At 38.8% G+C, this 17897-nt stretch overlaps 1 protein-coding gene across 4 annotated transcripts; it reads left to right on the forward strand.

Annotated features, from left to right (window-relative positions):
- Nucleotides 1–560: 560 nt before the first annotated feature.
- tdrd7a (tudor domain containing 7 a) lies at nt 561–17591 on the forward strand. Of its 4 annotated transcripts, XM_040004629.1 has the most exons (23): nt 690–950; nt 1047–1137; nt 1324–1553; nt 1672–1816; nt 1985–2099; nt 2216–2311; nt 2676–2704; nt 3233–3273; nt 3553–3723; nt 6955–7386; nt 7549–7745; nt 8320–8512; nt 10382–10493; nt 10648–10859; nt 11532–11666; nt 12285–12368; nt 12506–12640; nt 12744–12854; nt 13422–13596; nt 13737–13897; nt 14462–14655; nt 14938–15098; nt 16815–17591. In XM_040004629.1, the coding sequence occupies exons 3-23, from the start codon at nt 1350–1352 to the stop codon at nt 17036–17038; spliced, it is 3327 nt and encodes a 1108-aa protein (XP_039860563.1). In that variant the 5' UTR covers nt 690–950; nt 1047–1137; nt 1324–1349; the 3' UTR covers nt 17039–17591. The 4 variants fall into 4 exon arrangements, with proteins under 4 accessions (XP_039860564.1, XP_039860562.1, XP_039860563.1 ...); XM_040004630.1 differs by lacking the exons at nt 690–950; nt 1047–1137 and adding an exon at nt 561–667; XM_040004628.1 differs by lacking the exons at nt 690–950; nt 1047–1137 and adding an exon at nt 580–673.
- Nucleotides 17592–17897: the final 306 nt, after the last annotated feature.

Genomic DNA, 17897 nt, shown 5'->3' on the forward strand with positions numbered 1-17897 from the left:
CTGGCCATATAGTTACTTGACCTACACTACACAGCTATTGTGCTTGATATTTTTATTTTGTCTTGGCAGCATAAAATCTAACTGCTAATAAACACTACTTTTCCTTAAATGTCTGGTTGTGTTTAATAGTGAGCATTCATACAATTTTTTATAGTAGTACATATATAGAAAGGCCAGTGTAGGTTGTCAGCTGAAAATAAAATCAAAATACAAATTAATAAAATGATACCAGAAATCCTAGAGTTGATGTTATTTGGATTAATACTTTGAACAATTAATCAAGGATAATGTATACCAGATGCAAAATTACCGGTATATTGTATGAATGATGCAAAACAGCATAGGCCTACTAATAATAAATTTACAATAAACATTTGCTTTGAGAATAGTGAAATAGTCTTTTTCTGCGATAAATGTTTAAATTTTCCACAACACTTAAAAGCAGCTTTTCAAAAAAATTGATTAAACCTTTTTTGTGTGATGTAAGAAAATATGTGTTAGCTAGTTAAATGTTTACGAGACAAATAAAAAAAAAGCGACGTAATGTTTAAACGTATATGAGGCGGTTCAAAATTGCGTTATTTAGGATAATTAACTACTGGGAGTTGTGGGCGTGCGCGAGATTTTGAGTTCGCGAGAGAAGAGTTTCCAGGCGTTTGGTTAACAGGTGCAGGTACTATTAACTTTTAACCGTCTCCCTGTCGATAAAATTACGAAATTTAAGTTGATGTTAATTGCGCAATATAGATGTTTTTTCGCTGGTTTATGGTTTATGTCAACTGTGGGCCGAAATGAAGGACTATTTCCGACCTCTGAACGAGCTACTTTGTACTAACAGTTAGCCGTTAGCCAACTCCCGCGGTTTGCGCCATTTTTCTCCATGAGGATTAAAAAGGAGTCCAGTAATGAGGCACTGAGATTTTGCTCTTTGCATCAATGATACAAACGTGGTCTACCAAAATCTCACACACCAAACTTATTGGTGAGGTTTTCGACACCTGAAACTCCTACCTAATCTTTGGTCACTCCTGTGACTCCCTTTACAGGCTAAATTCATGAACCTGAGTGGAGAGAGAGAGAAAAAAAAAAAAAAAAAAAAAAGATTTCGGACATAATGAGTGTGCCCCAAACGTGTTGGTATGTTAACTTAGGGACCAAAGATTTGTAGATTTTTAAAGTATCCAAACTGTAAAATATATCAGAGCTCTTTGAAAATAAGAAATGTGCTGTCGAAGCTCACCTTTTTGTTACAATGTTATGGTTTTGGTTTGTTTTTTTTTTTTTTTTTTTAAAGACCATGTTTTGCTTTCTGTTTTTTCTCAGTTCTATGCAAGTCTCAGTTTGCCAAGATGGCAGATGCTGAGTTCGTCAAGAGGATATTGCGGGCTGTCCTCCAGTCCAGCAAAGACGGCGTGTCAATTGACAACCTTCAGTCGGAGTACCGGTCACTGTGTGGAGAGAACATCCCACTGGAGAAGCTGGGCTTCTCAAAGCTCGAGGACTACCTCAGAAGCATTCCCTCCGTTGTGAAACTTGAGTACGGCATGGGTCAGGTGAGTGTATTGTTTAAAAAAATGTTTTCCCTCTACACTACTGCCTCATCAAAGAACTGGGAGACGTATAACTGCTAGAAATTTTTATTAAACAATTTTTTATTAATCTTTACCTTAGTTACAGTGCTTAGCTGCAGTGTATGAGGAGACTGCCAACATTGCTCAATTGGTTGCCAGGCAGAAAACCTCGAAGAAATCTGGTCGCTCCCAGATTGTGAACTGCAAGATGAGATTCAAGCCTCCCAACTCGTACATGCTCAATGGTAGGAGGTGTTTCTTAGTTGGAACAACTAATTAATCATGGTCTCATCTTAGACAGAGAAAAAAAAAAAGATTAATGTCATAATGATTGGGCAGATTTTCATACACTGTATCTGTGGGGAAACATTGGTCATTATTTATATGGTTTGTTTTTCTTTCCTTGGTTTTAGTGAGGCCAAGGACTTCACTCCGCCAACCTTCTGCTCATAGTAAATGTTATTCACCAAAAAACCGTTCTTGGCCCTATGGTGGCTATAGAGGTTTCAGTGCCTCAGGGGACTACAGGTTAACAATATCTGCTTTACTTATTTATTCAAGGAATTATAAGCAATAGTTAGACAATAATTTCAGCTTTGCAGAAATTCTTTGTCACACTCTGTCATAATCTTCTCAAATGCTAGGAAGTTGGACCAAGGTTTCAGCTCCATCACACCAGTTGAACACCGACAACCAGCTCCTCAACCAGCTTTAAAACCAGCATGTGTTACACTTAACAGGTGAAGATACACTTGTGGGCAAATTAAGCTTAAGCTCTCCTCAAAAAAATGTACTGTGTAATTTTAGTATGTATAGCCTTTAAGAATCATAGCTACATGAATGCAAAATTCTGTGTCCTTACTCCAGTTATAATATTAGTTTAAACTAAAACATGGCCCAAGTAATCTTATATCAGCATTAAAGTCAGATTTGATGGCTTTGAAAATGTGACAAAACCAAGAAAAGAATAATTGAGAAACATTTGAGTGAGACACCAAGCCAAGTTATTTAGCTTACTATTGAATGAAAAACAATATCACTGTTGAGTGACAGCTTATTGTTATGAAATCACATTGTGCTTTAAGATATCTATGTTGCTAACAGGAAAGAGAAGAACTTGATGAACTCCAAAGGTATTTGAGATTTTTCCTTTTTTTTTTTTTTCTTTTTCTTTTTTTCTTCTGATAGCACAACTTTCTAAGTTGAATCCAAGTATAACAAGAGTTACACAAATATAGTGCTTTTGCATATATCTGCTTTTAAACTGCTCTTTGGGCATATTTTTAGATCTTTTCAAGTCAGGCTTAGAAATGTATTACTAAAGAAAAGTACAAACAGTACCAAGCTTGTTAGTAAAGTGAATTTGGCTGTGCAGCATCACAATATATAACTCTTGTAATCAGCTGCACAGATGACAGTTTAACCAGCACCATATTGAAGTGTTTGACTTTTTATCAGCTATAGTGCTCAGAACAATGCATGGTCACAATAATCATAGGATCTGAAATGAAACAAAGTTTTGCTCTAGTGCTAATGATTGATTTAAGAAGTTAATACAGGATATGTATAAAGATTAACAACAAACAGCAGTGCTTTGCTTTTGAGACTGGCTTGTATCAAAGTGTATTTACTTAATTTCTATCTTGTCAAACATTTTTCAGAAGTGAACCTACAGCGAGTATCTATGCCCAGCCAATCCCAGGTACGGTCTGTTGCTGTTAATTTTGTCAATATTAGAATATAAAGTGCTCTTTAGATGGTCAGGACAATCTTAATACTTCTGAGTAAAAAAAATACACTTAAAATCCATATTTATACTATTTCAGTTAAACTATTTGATCACTGAAGTCACATCAGATGCTTTCTGTTTAAGAAAATAACTTTTAGTTATTTTTGCATAGTTTTGATAATATGGTATAGTAGAAAGTTTTAACCCATAGGTGGCAATGCAACACATGATCGTTCAAATCCCTCCATGCAGGATAGTGAGTATGACGTGGAGCTGGTGCAGAGTCAAATAAGTCAGCTCCTGGAGAAGTACTACAGTGGACTGTGGATGTCAAAACTCTCAGAACTGTATTGTGATACGTTCAGTCGGAACCTCCATCCTCAGGTGCTCAGGGACATGGTAAAATGGACACACGTGTGTACGGTAAGTTGAGTATTTTGGGGTTTTTTTGTTCTTTTTAATGTCTTGTTTTATGTTAGGTTGTAAACCCAGTGACAGTTTTCAATTTCACACTCAGTTCTGCAGTCTCAGAATCAATTATTTTGAAAACTTGTAGTTTAAAATGCCAAAAAAGGGTTAGTAAGGGTGGTTGTGGACGTATCGTGATGCCTTGTAAAAAAAGTACTTTTAGTCAAGTTTTTTCTTTAACAAACTCTTAGGAAGTGATAGTATTTTCAGTTGAAATCGTTACCAGTACTAGTTTTCAGACCTATAGCAAAGGAAAAAGTAATGCTATGCCTCAGAGTTGTTGAAGCTAGCTTAAGAGAGGTTGCAGTCAATGAGCAGCAGTATGGCTTCATGCCAGAAGAGTGCACTAGAAGGAGCTTCACTGTGGCCTTTTCTCAATTCTAAGTACGCAAGTACGCACTCGTGTTCTCGGGGAGACTGGACTTGCCGAGACCGCACGGGAGTACGGACTTGCCGAGAACGTGAGCACGGACTCACGATTTCTACATTTGGAACACCAGCGTACTTGATGATGTCACAGGTCCGGAGTTTTTACTGCCGTCCCCTCTTAATTTAACTGAGTAATATGTTATGAAGCTTAACTTTAATCACAGCCAAACCGATTTACTCAGGAACAAATAAAACACTGAAATAAACCAAACATATAAACCAAACATTAACTTTTAGAAGTGATCTAAGTGACTTATATATCATGTTTAACCTCAGTAGCGAAATAAAATAAAAAAATAGTGTACATGTATGTTTTAATAAAAACAAGCAGGTGAGATGTTAGAATGCTTTTATTTATATTTTAGTGGACACTCAATACAATAGGCAGCTGCTGGGGTTTGTTTAACCTGAGTAGCGAAAAGACCGTGGGGGGGTTGAAAATGTTGCGCCGAGAGTCCGCTGCTCTCGTCGGCTCTAATGATCCTCAACCTCGCTATCTGCTATAGAGCTGGCGGGTCACAGACGTCTCCAAAAACATCAGAGCACATTTTGAAATATGATATCTTGATAAATCGAGCAGATATTTGAAGCTTACACAGCTACATTCTCGCTTGAAAATAACTTAAAAGTTTATTTTGTGACCCAGAAAGAGTAATATTTAAAAGTTTTTAGCCCCGCTCGTCCGCCATTGCTGCGTTTGCGTTTTGGACGAAATGCATTCTGGGATATTTAGCTGTACCAAGTCCACACAAGTCACCACCGATGCATGCTCGATAAAACGGGCGGAGCGAGAACACATCCGGGACTTTTTCGCGTTCTCGGCTTGATGCGTACTTTGAATTGGAACAGTACTTGGTCTCCGACTGATGACGTATCACGAGAACGCAAGTATGCACAAGTACACATATTGAGACAGGCCCTGTGTCTCTGTGGATGTAGAGAAAGCATATGATAAGGTGCCAGCTAACTATTGTACTGCACGAGGAAGTCAGGAGTGGCAAGGAGAAGCATGTGAGGTGGTATAGGATATGTATGCGGACACTGAAATGGTGGTGAGGTGTGTAATGGGAGTGACAGATGGGTTCAAGATGGGGATGGGATTACATCAGGGATCAGCTCTGAGCCCCTTCTTGCTTGCAGTGTTGATGGGCAGGTTGACAGATGAGGTCAAGTAGGAGTTTCCCTGGATGTCATCTGTGAGCACCAATCTGTAGTAAAAGTAGCGAGCAGGTGAAGGAGAGTCTGGAAAGATGGAGGTATGCACTGGAGTGAAGAAGAAAGTTGGATGCAAGACAGAATACACACGTATAAAATGAGAGGGAGGTAGCAGAGTTTAAGATGCTCAGAATTTCACTGGGAATGACCAGGATAGACAAGATTAAAAATGAGTCAGTTTGAGGAGACTAAGTTTGAGGCAAGGTTGAGATGGTTTGGAATTGTGCAAATGAGGTACAGTGGATTTATTAGACAAAGAATTTTAATGGAGCTGCCAGGCAGGAGTACATGTAAGATTCCTGGATTTAGTGAAGGAGGTCATGGATAGAGCTGGGCGATATATCGAGTTTTTAAAACATATCGATATATTTTTATACGAGATATAAGATGTGACAATATCCTTTATATCGATGTAGTCTATGTTACGTTATACTTATAGTTGTGGAGCCGCAAGTTTGCCTCTTTTTCGTCTACTTTTGTCTCTACGCAACATTACTCCGCCTCGCCTCTATCCTTCACTGAACACAACTCCCCCTCCTCCCCCATCGCTTCACGTGCAGGCAGCGACAAGATGGACACGGCAAATCTCCGTTAACGAGTTACTGCGCATCGCCCCATGCGTGAGGCTGGACGGCGTCAACGTGTTAATGAGCTAACCATGCTAACGAGCTAACCGCGCTAGTCCCTACGGGCTGCATAGCCTAAAATCCTTTCATTCTCTCAAAAGTTGACAGCGCGCCTTATGTATGAATTCTGGTTGTGCTTGATGGCCGCGAACCGATTTTATGTGGTACGCGGCGCTCAGCAATCTGTCAAAAATGTTTGAGTAAGATTTTGGTCAGCTACGGAGCTGCACCGCTTGATAGATTGTCGGCGCATTACGGCTACCGAGGAGCCTCGCGGAGTGATACGTACTGTGCTTCAACATAATATTACCGTATTGTGTGTGTGTGTGTATAAGGACCATAAATAGCACCTGTAAGAGACGTACGTGGTTATGAAGTGGATTTCAAACTCCAGGCTGTCAGTCACGCAGTAAAACTTGGAAATAGAGCTGCTGTGAAATCTGTCTGTCTTTGTTATTACGCTCAGCGTCTTTTAGTTTACATTTTGACTGCACAATTGTGAGCTCTTTGTTATGCACAAAAACAACATTGTTTTATTTTATTTATGGAGCATTATTATTTAATGAATGCTCATAATTTATTTTTGAGTAATTTTTCATGTACATCTGTGCTGTATGTTAATAAAAGTGCCTGTGTGACATCTGGGACACAGCTTTAACTAAGAACTCTCTTTTTGTTCTTACTTTATGGCTTAAAAAAATATCGAGATATATATCTTATATCGCCATCCAGCTAAAAAATATCGAGATATGAATTTTGGGTCATATCGCCCAGCCCTAGTCATGGAGAGGGTTAGAATGACAGAAGGGTGTTAGAGATGGGGTAAGTTGGAGGTGTGTTGCTGTCTTTGATTGTATGCTTAACAGCTTTATTTAAGATGTTCACTTTTTTGTGTCTCATTTATCTTCTTCCAAAGGTAGAGGAACTTTCCACCAACCGAGCTGACCGGCTGGTCTACCCTCCTCTGCCTACCAAGAAATCTTCTGTTCCTTTAAAGAGCACCACCAGCACTTCACAAGCATCGCTCAACAATTTAAGCACTACCAGCACACATTTTTCTTCATGTCCCTCAACACCTGAAAGCCCTTGTACACAAGTCACATTCAATCCCACTTCTGATTCTACACCATGTCCTCCATCAAAACCGTGTGCTGTTGTCTCAGCTGATGTTCGTCAGAAAATAAAGGAGCTCCTTTCCAAATACAGCCAGGGTCTGTGGGCCCATGCTATGCCCAAACTTTTTATGGAGACATACAAGGTGCCATTCCCTGAGCATGTGCTGGACAACTTGTCTCTTTTGCTTGATATATGCAATGTGGAGTACCCCTCGCCACATGACAAGAAGAAGGTAAGAGATTGATGCAGTGTCGGTGACGTATAAGTTGAGTAAACGGCAGTAGGTGTTCTGATGGGTAACACAGAAACTGTAGGGGTGAAAATGGTGATTGTTTGCAGCTAAAACAACAATGATTCTAACAATGGTTATGTTTTCATTCTTTCCTGTGATCAGGCCATCCTCTACAAATCAAGCAGAGCAGACATAAAACCCACAGTCGGTCGAGAAAACCAGCAGGGTATAAGGCATCCTCTTCCTTCTGGTCTGAAGGTCCTGAGTCCTGTGGTTCCTCCCTCTTTAGTTCTTCCCTCAGTGCAATACCCATCAGTGCTGGTTACTGAAGTCAAGACCACCAATGCCGTTACTGTAAGGTGAGACAGACTTTATTAATGCAGACATTTTTGTACTTAATGCATTATTAAATCTAAAAAATAATTTAAACCCAGTCAACAAAATGGAAGAGAAAAATCCAAAACCTTTTGTTATAAACATACCGTGGTTCAGGGGGTTGGGAAGTTCATCTTGTAACCGGAAGGCTGCCGGTTCGATCCCCAGCTCTGTCTGTCTTGGTCGTTGTGTCCTTGGGCAAGACACTTCACCTACTGCCTACTGGTGATGGCCAGAGGGGCTGATGGCGTGATATGGCAGCCTCGCTTCTGTCAGTCTGCCCCAGGCCAGCTGTGGCTACAACTGTAGCTTGCCTCCACCAGTGTGTGAATGTGAGAGTGAATAAATGCAATTTTTTATTATTATTATTATTATTATTATTATTATTATTACATAATATCAATTCAGTCTTTTTTTTGTTTGTTTGTGATTTATTATGACTAAAATCATGTCTTGCAACCTTCATTATTTGGATTTAATTTGAAAATACAAAAATGTTTTCCCCCACAGTAAGTTATGACAAATTGAAGAGTGAAGTGAAAATCTGTCTTTCTTCAGGTATGTAGGTGAGAACTACTCCAACGCCCAGGAAGCAATGGAGGATGCCATGCAAACCTTCTACAGCCAAAACTCCATTCAGCATCCTGTGTCTAATCCCATAGTTGGTCAGCTTGTAGCTGTCAGAGGTGAGGATGGAGCTGAGATGGCCAGAGGACAGGTGTTAGAGGTCACAGGCCCCAACAAGGTCAAGGTAAATTATTTATTTTTAACCATAGTTCTGTGCTAGTGTGTTTATGAGTCCTTAAAGTCCTAAATGTTTATATTTAAAATATCTAGTTGCACCCACTACAATTTTAGTCACCCTGAGAGTTTCTGACACACAATGTCACTGTTTTTGTTGTTGTTTTTTTAATCCCCTTTATGCGTCTCAGTAAATTATATTGATAGAGCCAAGCTTTTTAATTTGGCTAAACCATCAGGCAGTTTTTATAAGTGTAAGAGCATTTAACTGTCCAAAAGTCTTGATCCATGTCTCATTTCTCTATATTTTGCTGGGAAAATTGGAGATGGTGGCAGTGATTTATGAAACATGAATAGAAGTAAAGCATATAAAGTTGGAACAGACTTGAAAGTCAATATTGGTATGCCCACATGTTACTCTTTAACACAGACTGAACTCTGTTTCTTGGAATTTCTTTAAGTGGTGCTCAGGAAGAGTTCTCCAGGCATATTGAAGGTCATTCAAAGCTCTTCTTTTTATTTCATTCTCAGTCTAGATCAGCGGTCCCCAACCCTCGGACCGGTACCGGTCTGTGAGTCGTTTGGTACCGGGCCGCGAAAGTTGAGGCTCAGGTGTGAAATGTATGGTTTTTATCGGTTTTCAGCGTTATTTTGTTATCATTTTTATCATTAACTCGGTTTTCCTGGGTCTTTTCACGTGTGTTATGAATAAATCTTCTTTTTTTTCGGTACTGGCACTAGTTTTATTTTGTTGTATTTATCCGCGACACCTTAAAGGCCGGTCCATGAAAATATTGTCGGGCATAAACCGGTCCGTGGTGCAAAAAAGGTTGGAGACCGCTGGTCTAGATGATCCCACACATTGATGGATTAAAATCTAATGATACTACTGTTTCCCTTTCTTAAGAATTAGTTGAAGAAGATGAGTTTGATAGTGTGGCTGTTAGTCTATGTAAATTTAAAAAAAAAAAAAAAAAAAAAAAATGCAAGTTTAAGGACAAGTGGCTTACGAAAATGGCATGCTTACGCAAATTAAGATAGGCAGCATAGTTTTCCTTGAAAGTGTTTTAAACTTGACACACTGGAATATTTGTATTTGCATGGGTTTCTCCAGTTTCTCACAATACAAAGAAATTTGAATTTATTGTTCTGTCTCTGCCAGAAAGTGTAATTTTGACCTCTCCTGCAACAAAAAAATGTCTTTCCCTTGGATTAGTTCTCCATACTGTGCACTCTCAGTTGGGTTCAGCTTTGGTTTCGCACACTCCCACCTCTTACCCACTCTGCTTTAGTTCAGAATCCCATGCTCACCTTGGCAGTTAATTTTTTTTTTTTTTTTTTTTTTTATCTAAATACTATAACGTATACATTTATTTATCTATAACATCTGTCTAGCTCTGGCTCGTGTTATAGCATCTTTCATGTCAAAATATTTGTTTAAAATTCAGCACCCCTAGAAATTCAGTATTTGATGAATAAGCCCTGTGTAGGAATATGAGATGATGGGGTTTTATTTTAACAGAGGTAAAAGGATTTTTTTTTTTTTTTTTTTTTTAAATGCCAAATGACCCCCTTTGTGGTTCTAATGTTAAACTAAACCAACTTTATGTACACTTGCAAAGAGTGCATTCTTACTTTTGAAAATTAATACTCTGTATGTTTTTGTTGTTGTTGTTGTTTTATTTTAAGTTCAGTCTCAACATGCGTGAGACTGATGTTTAAGCTCCATCACAATACAATGTGTATTAAAAGGCGTCCAAAAGTCTTATAATATTTAACGTGTGTGTGTGTGTGTGTGTGTGTGTGTGTGTGTGTGTGTGTGTGTGTGTGTGTATACGTAGACATGTGAAACCAAAGAACCTCTCTGTGTGTCTGTCAGGTTTACTACATGGATTATGGCTTCTCTGTAGAGACTAACATGAAAAATCTGCTGGAACTACACAGGGACTTTCTTTCCCTGCCCTTTCAAGCCACTAATGTTCAGCTTGCAGGTATGTAGAACATTAGGAAATTCTGTTTAACTGTTTTATACAGAACAAACTCAATCTCTAGATAAAGAAGGAAATGTTTTTAGGAGTTTCTGTTACCCTGATGCTCTTGCCATTGTCTTCATCTTTTTCCATTTCTTTACTATCCTCCTGTCAGGCCTAGAAGGATTCAGCTCCCATCCATTGGTGCTCTCACTTATGGATAATGTGGCAGTTGGAAAGATCCTGCTGATGGAAACATTAGAGCCATGCCAAGAGAGTGAAGTACCTACAGCAGTACTTTATGATACTTCACAGGATGACGACCTCAACATCAACTCCGCCTGCCTGAAGGTTCTACAGGACAAGACCATGAACAATCCTCTGTCTGTAGGTTTACATATTATTGAGGATATACTTTTTTTTTTTCTTTTTTTCTTTTTTTTTTTTTTTATTAAAATGTGGTCAGACAATTAGTTCTAGTGGGGAAGACTTAGATTTGTAATAATTTTCCTCCCCTTTTCATATTTTTCTTATAAACTCAACATAACCACTAAGTGGTGCTGTGTTACCCGTACTTTATTGTGCCTTATGTTACAGTAGGGGTGTGTGTGTATGTGGGTGGTTTGGAAACTGCAGTTTTATATTCAGCTTGGGGCAAAGTGATTTGTTAGCCCTCAGGCAGAGCTTGCTGCTTGTTATTTTTCCTGAGAAACACGTGTTACTTGATTTAAAAATTCAAGAGTACAAAAATAACTTCGGGAGTGCAGCAAAACTTTCATTATCTTCATTGTTTTTTTGTTTTTTTTTAATGTATTGTAGCAATAAAATTGCTTTTTTTTTTTTTTTTTAAAATGAGTTCATTATGCTTCAATAAATTAATCTGGGTTTCATTTATTGAAGCATAATGCACTCATTTTAGCCCATCAAATGGCCAGAAATAAGATGAAAATGCAAAGACTGTTTTGTGTGTGAGACTCTAACCATTATCATCATTGCTGCATCACACAAGTTTTTGATGAATTCTTCCAGCATTGTATAATATGATACTGTTGCCTGTAGGTAAATGTTACCTATCAGGATGTGTCTGTCACAAATGTGTGTCAAGATGGCACCTTGTACTGCCAGCTCCCTTCCCGTGGAACTGCAAGACTGAGCAAGTTACTAGAAGAAACAGAGGCCTACTTCATTTCCCAGGTATATAATACTTTATAGTACATACATTCATGGAAGAGTGGAAGACAGTGGAATAAGGGTATTTCCACATACTATGTGTGCAGGATTGTATTTTTCGGCATGTTTTTGTGAGAAGTTATAAACAGCTCAGAGTGTAGTGATAAAGATAAGGAGGGGAAAAATACATTCCCCATACTGGGCCTCAGGGACAATGAGGTTTTTGTGCAGTTGTTGTACCTCACATTGGCTGTTTAAATTGCTTTTCAGAAGCATGCATTTACTTTAAATACAAAGAACAATGAATGCAAAAAACATCTAGTTTACAAAAAAAAAAAAAAAGTTCTTGTTGGAGGTTTTTCCTTAAGGATGACCTTTGAGCACGAATGGCTTCCCCCTTTTTTTTTTTTTTTTTTTTTTGTGCCTGTTTTTTATCTCGTTGACAGTGCATTTGATCCCCACCAAAGACTTCAGACACTTGTCTGTCATTTACTGGGATTTATTCATTATTTGTACTTCTCTCAGATATGAGTTCCTTGCAATTGTCGTTTCACCTGTGGAATGGGCGAAGCTTTCTAACACTGTTACTGTGATTTTCTTTTTTTTTTTCTTCTTCTTCTCCTCTCTTTTCTCCCCTACTAGATCACATCTGAGTTCCTGGTGTCTAGGCCCTTCATTGGCAAGTTCTGTCTAGCTCGCTACAAAGAAAAATGGGCCAGAGTTGAGGTAGGAATCAAATATTGGCAATGTATTTGTTTGAAGACTTAAAAATAATTTAAAGAAATATTTTGAGAATATCAAAAATCATGACCAGTAAGTTCTTCTTCTTCTTCATCATCATCTTCTGTTGCTTTTATTTTTAGATCACCAACACGTACGGTAACAGAGTGATGGAGATTTCTGTCATTGACTTTGGTGTCCCAGCAACACTAGAACTCACTGATCTTCGGGAGATCCCCCCTCTTCTTTTGAAAGACTTCATTATCATCCCACCACAGGTTAGTTACTTGTGTTTGTTCTAGGTGATGGAGAGATCAGTGGTCAGACAGGCTTCACGAGATTTGTAACACATGTAAAGGTTTGTAATTGTGTCTTCTCCAGGCTATTAAATGTCGCCTAGCTGACCTTCCTGTTCCTGAGGGTGACTGGAGCCAAGAGGCCATTCTGTGGGTGAAGGAGGCTGTTATGGGCTCTGAAGCCTGTAAAATGAAGGTAATATCTACATCAAAAAATAGACTTGGTAAATGCTGCTGATAATAAAATCTTCACTTTGAAGCACAGTAACTTGTAATTGCATTCTGGAATAATGGCCAGTGTGAAAGAAGTGATTTTTGACAAATTTTTAGGTAAATGGGATGAAGTATCTCTAAACAGGAAAGATTTGACTGTTGAGACATACCATAACCAGCATTGCTAGTGGAAGAGCTATGGACAGCATCTACTAGCACTGGTCTAACGATCCACAAACCATGAACTTCTGATGGATAATGAGACTGTTGGACCAAATATGATATGTGTTGGCTCTTTCACTCAAAATGCACAGAATAAAGGATCTGCTGGCACTGTATTAGTGCTGTACATCACAGGGCAAATCACAGGTCTTGTAGGTTCTAACAGTGTGTTAGACTTCTGATTGTCGTATTTTGATTCATTAGTAGACGTGCAGTTAAATATCAGTTAACTCCAAAGTGCAACTGTGTAAAGCAGTCACGATAAATTTAAGCTCTCAATTTGTACATTTTGTCCATGCATTCTTTTAACCATTCTTTTCATTTTCAGATCTTGAAATTAAACCAGGACACAAAGGACACGCTTGTCTATATGTATCTTTTCATTGGCGTTGGCGGTCAGCATTTGGACGAGAGCATCAACCATCACTTGGCCCAGTCAGAGTTGTGGAAGAAGCTCACAATACAGAACAACAACACAATCACCAGTTGCAACATGAATACAGGTAATGGTGCACATCATAAACATTCTGGGTCTGAAATACTTCCTACCAGCAGTCAACATTTGACCTGAAACTTTTATTTTTTATTTAAGATCATAATCTCTAATATAATATTTTGAATGGGGTGCTGTTTAAACTGGTAGGTCTCACTCCTGTGATGGAGAGGTCGTCTCTCAGCAACTCAGTCTCGAATCCCGCTGTGAAGGCTTCACCGCAGCTACGTCACGTAGCAGGGGGCGGGGATGCTACCACCAAAACTCAGACGCAACTACTTCAGCTGCCACCTCCGCTGGATCTCCCCTTGGTGCGTGAAGATGAGATAACCTTCTATTGGGAGTAAAAGATGGCTGCAAGAATAGTCTGTGTGCTTGAATAGTCTCAAGCACACAGCCCTGGCTTTAAGCACAAAACTGCTCCCTACCACTCCTTTTAAATGCTTTTGTTGCCAGGGGAAGCAAATCTGAAAAAAGTTGGTTTAGAGGGGAGCATGGTGAAGCCAAAGTGGTTTGTTTCAGAGAGAATAAACTGAAGCTCATCAAGGCTTAGTTTAAAATAAAACAATTGTTTTGCATGGTGAAACATGCAGTTACTCTACTACAGTCCAACAATAAAACTGTAACATTGAAGCATTGAAAATGAATAGAATTTTCCAGTTAAAAGTTCAACATAATCTTGCTGTTCAAATTTGTCCAAAGTATGGTGTGTGTGTGTGTGTGTGTGTGTGTGTGTGTGTGTGTGTGAGCAAGCAATTTCTCACATCGGTTTACAGATTATGGTCAAATTAAATTTGTAAAGAATATGGGTTTAATTCCAGACCCAAAAAAAGCTGGAGTACCAAGAAGTCATTTTCCTTGTCCTCTTCTTTCAGCCTGGTCAGAATATAGATGTGTTCGTACCAGTGGCATGCCACCCTGGTTACTTTGTGCTGCAGGCTTGGCATGACCTGCATAAGCTGGTGGTGTTGATGGGGGAGATGATGCTTTATTACAACCAGACAGGGAAGACCAACCCAACCACCACCATCCAGAAAGGACACATCTATGCTGCCAAAATAGACAAAAAGTAAGTCGACACATGGCTGCTAAAGGTCTGTCAGTTTTTCCGAAATAAATCAACTACTTCATTTATTCTCTCTCCTTCCCTAACACATTGTTGTCTTTGTAGCATATTTTTGAGACTCCAAAATTATAAAAGATATTCTTAAAGAATTCTTCTTTTATAAGTTTATATTAGGAGGAAAACCTTCAACTGCTTTGCTGTGTGATGCCAAGGTTCACAGTTTAAAATCAATAAGTTGCTATTGTGTCAGGGTCAATGGCTTAACCGATGTTTACCTGTATGTAGTTGGCACCGTGTGAAGGTGAAGGGGAGTCTTTCCAATGGCTTGGTGTCTGTCTACCAGCTGGACTACGGTAAGCATGAGCTGGTCCACAGTACGCTCATCAGGCCCTTAATAGAAGAGTTCAGACAGCTGCCCTTCCAGGCTATGACTGCACAACTGGCAGGTGAGTTATTGTCTTCATACAGCTTCACTGGTTTTTTACATATAGATGGAGATATAGATAGATAGTAGGAGTGCAACGATATGCAAAATTCACGGTTCGGTTCGATATTTTTTCGACACAAAAAATGTTCATGCCTTTTTTAATTTGTCATTCATTAAAATTATAAATATATATTTTAACTCAAAAGTACAGTTTTTAAATTTAATGTTGCTGAAACAAAAAAAATAATAAAAAATTAAATCTATCTGATCGATAAATCACTCATCTTTGGAAAAGAGAGTTTATTACAGAAATGGCTCTTTCCAAAATAAAAGCTATACTATACGCTTCTTCTGGGGCATATTCTCAGCAGCATATTAAACATATCAGGTCCCCATAAGGAAAATCATGTGCTAACGGCTGTCTAAATGACTCGGGTAACGTTTGTAGCATGCGTGCTTATTGTCTTTGTCTGCTTATACTTGTCTTTGCACTAGGATGATGTTGGCGTAAATGTGCAGTCATATTCATTATGTTCCCACTAGTGCTGTCAGCGTTAATCTCGTTAAAATGACTTTAACGCCATAATGGCGCAAATCTCCATTAACGAGCTACCGCGGATCGCCCGTGTGTGGGGCTGGACGGCGTCAACACGTTAACGAGCTAACTGCGCTAACGCACTAGTTCCCACCAATGTAATTGAGCATTGCGTGGCACATCCGACATACTGTTTTACTGTTGTCCATGACGCGCTTACCTTCAGGGTCATACTTCACATGAAAACCAAAATAGTTCCAAATGCCAGATATGAATGAGGGTGGGGGAGGTTCAATTTCGGGTAGCGTTGAGGCAGTTGCCATGTTGCAGCGAGCTTAGCTTCTGTCTCGCTAGCACGCAGTGTAATAAATACAAAGAAAATTGTGGCAGTTTTCAACTAATGTGACACACTCAACTCCAGGTACACGACGCCCAGCTGAAAAAACTTCACGCAAGTATAGAGTTGCCCGAGATTCACAGAATTTGCAGAAAATGTAACATTTTTGTGATATCTCGTTGTCGGGGCGATAAATGTCTTATATCGGGATATGAGGTTTTGGTCATATCCCACAGCCCTAGGTACAATTATGTCTACTATTGGAATAGCAAGATTCTGTTTGAGGGTTAGCTACCATCTGAAACCTGGAATGTCCTTCATGGGACTGCTTGCTGCTTGCAAAGAAGTGTTCAACAAGCAAATCTTGTTGCATGTGACTTAACTTGACAGCCCAACTTAGTATCCAATCAATTTATTTATAAGCACATTTTAAAAAGGTAAAAAGTAGAACAAACACAAAGAACAAAACAAAAACTCAGTCAAAATTAAAAGCTAGTGAGTAAAGATGTGTTTTCAGAAAGGTTTTAAAGATGTCGAGTGTTGGAGAGATCTTAGTATGAAGAGGCAGACTGTTCCAAAGTTTGGGCGCCGCAATTGCAAAGGCCTATTTTAGCCTGCTTCAAGGAAAATCAGAAGCAACTTACCAGCTGACTGAGAGTTCTATTTGGAGGTTTTGTTAGTTGAAAGATCAGAGAGGTGTGACGGAGATCATCCATCCAAACATAGTCACTACTACCTATCAATATAGTGGAAGCCAAAATGCAAAAGGCCGTGGGGGGGGGGTGTTGTAGTAGACATGTCCATGTTTTATATGAAATCTGTGGTGTACACATACTAGTTGTTTCCTTTTCCTGATCACACAGGTGTAACACAGCACCAATGGTCAGAGGATTCCTCGATGTTATTCAGAAATCATGTAGAGAATCGCGCACTGGTCGCAGTGGTGGACAGTGTGCAAGATGTGTCGGAGGTCAAAGGTGAGCCTTGGGAGCGCAGGTTGACAGTTTACCTAGTGGACACCACAGTGGATAATCAGGACCTTTGGATCCACACAGTTATCACTGCGATTGATGTCGAGCTGTCTTGAACTTCCTAGAATGGAAACACAAGCATGGGGATAAATGTCCTCTGTTCTGTTTCAGTGTTCATTATTCTGTACGAAGACTTTTGGGATTTGGTAGGGTCACAGTCTTGAAGTTAATAAAAAATTTCCTGCATTTTTCTTTTGGTTCTAGTTAAGCCATATGTGTTCTTTATTGCATGTTTTGCTTTTTCTTTAAGCTGAGCTGACTTTGCAGAGTTTGATATTGCAGTGAATCCAGCTGTTTATTTATATAATATATATTTGAAATGTATACTTCTGAAGAAATTGTTGTTGTTTTTTTTTTTGTTTTGTTTTTGTAGGAGGTTTGCATGTGCGTCCATACCTTCTGGCTCAAAAAGTTTAATTCTGATTACAATTTTCTAGATAGGATCATAAATCCATTAAATTTTTTCCTTATATCATCAATGTCAGTTTAACGGTTTGTTGGGCAAATATTGGGGGGGGGTGAACAATTTCTTGTCAGCAGATTCTTGCAAATGTGATGTGTATTTTCAAAATATAGAAAGCATGCACCGTATAAAGATTTCAAGTTTAACCTCTGCCTTCCAGTATCATTTTGTATAATGGACAATATAGTTTTAATGTTGTAAAGTTAGCGTTTGCACATTTAACCCCTGATTTCACTTTTACATTTCACATTTCTACCTTTCTTCTAACTTTTAAAGGCACTTTTGTCAAGCAAAAGAGCTGTCTAGTAAGTTTGAAATATGTTGTTTTATAATATTAAAGGAGCTCAGATTATTCATGTCCAGTTATTTAAAATCGATACCTGTTATCCATTACCTATCTTAGTCCTACATAATGTCTGTGTAATCAAGTAAACATCTGTCATGCTACCCTG

The sequence above is a fragment of the Simochromis diagramma genome, unplaced genomic scaffold, assembly GCF_900408965.1.
Source record: "Simochromis diagramma unplaced genomic scaffold, fSimDia1.1 OVJJ01000487.1, whole genome shotgun sequence".
Lineage (NCBI taxonomy): Eukaryota > Metazoa > Chordata > Actinopteri > Cichliformes > Cichlidae > Simochromis > Simochromis diagramma.

Excerpts from the sequence above, each read along its gene's own strand:
- tdrd7a (XM_040004627.1), top strand. The coding sequence starts at position 937 with ATGATACAAACGTGGTCTACCAAAATCTCACACACCAAACTTATTG. Across the intron at positions 2,705-3,232 it reads GAACTTGATGAACTCCAAAG|AAGTGAACCTACAGCGAGTA; the intron begins GTATTTGAGATT and ends AACATTTTTCAG. Across the intron at positions 13,597-13,736 it reads CAGTTGCAACATGAATACAG|GTCTCACTCCTGTGATGGAG; the intron begins GTAATGGTGCAC and ends TTAAACTGGTAG.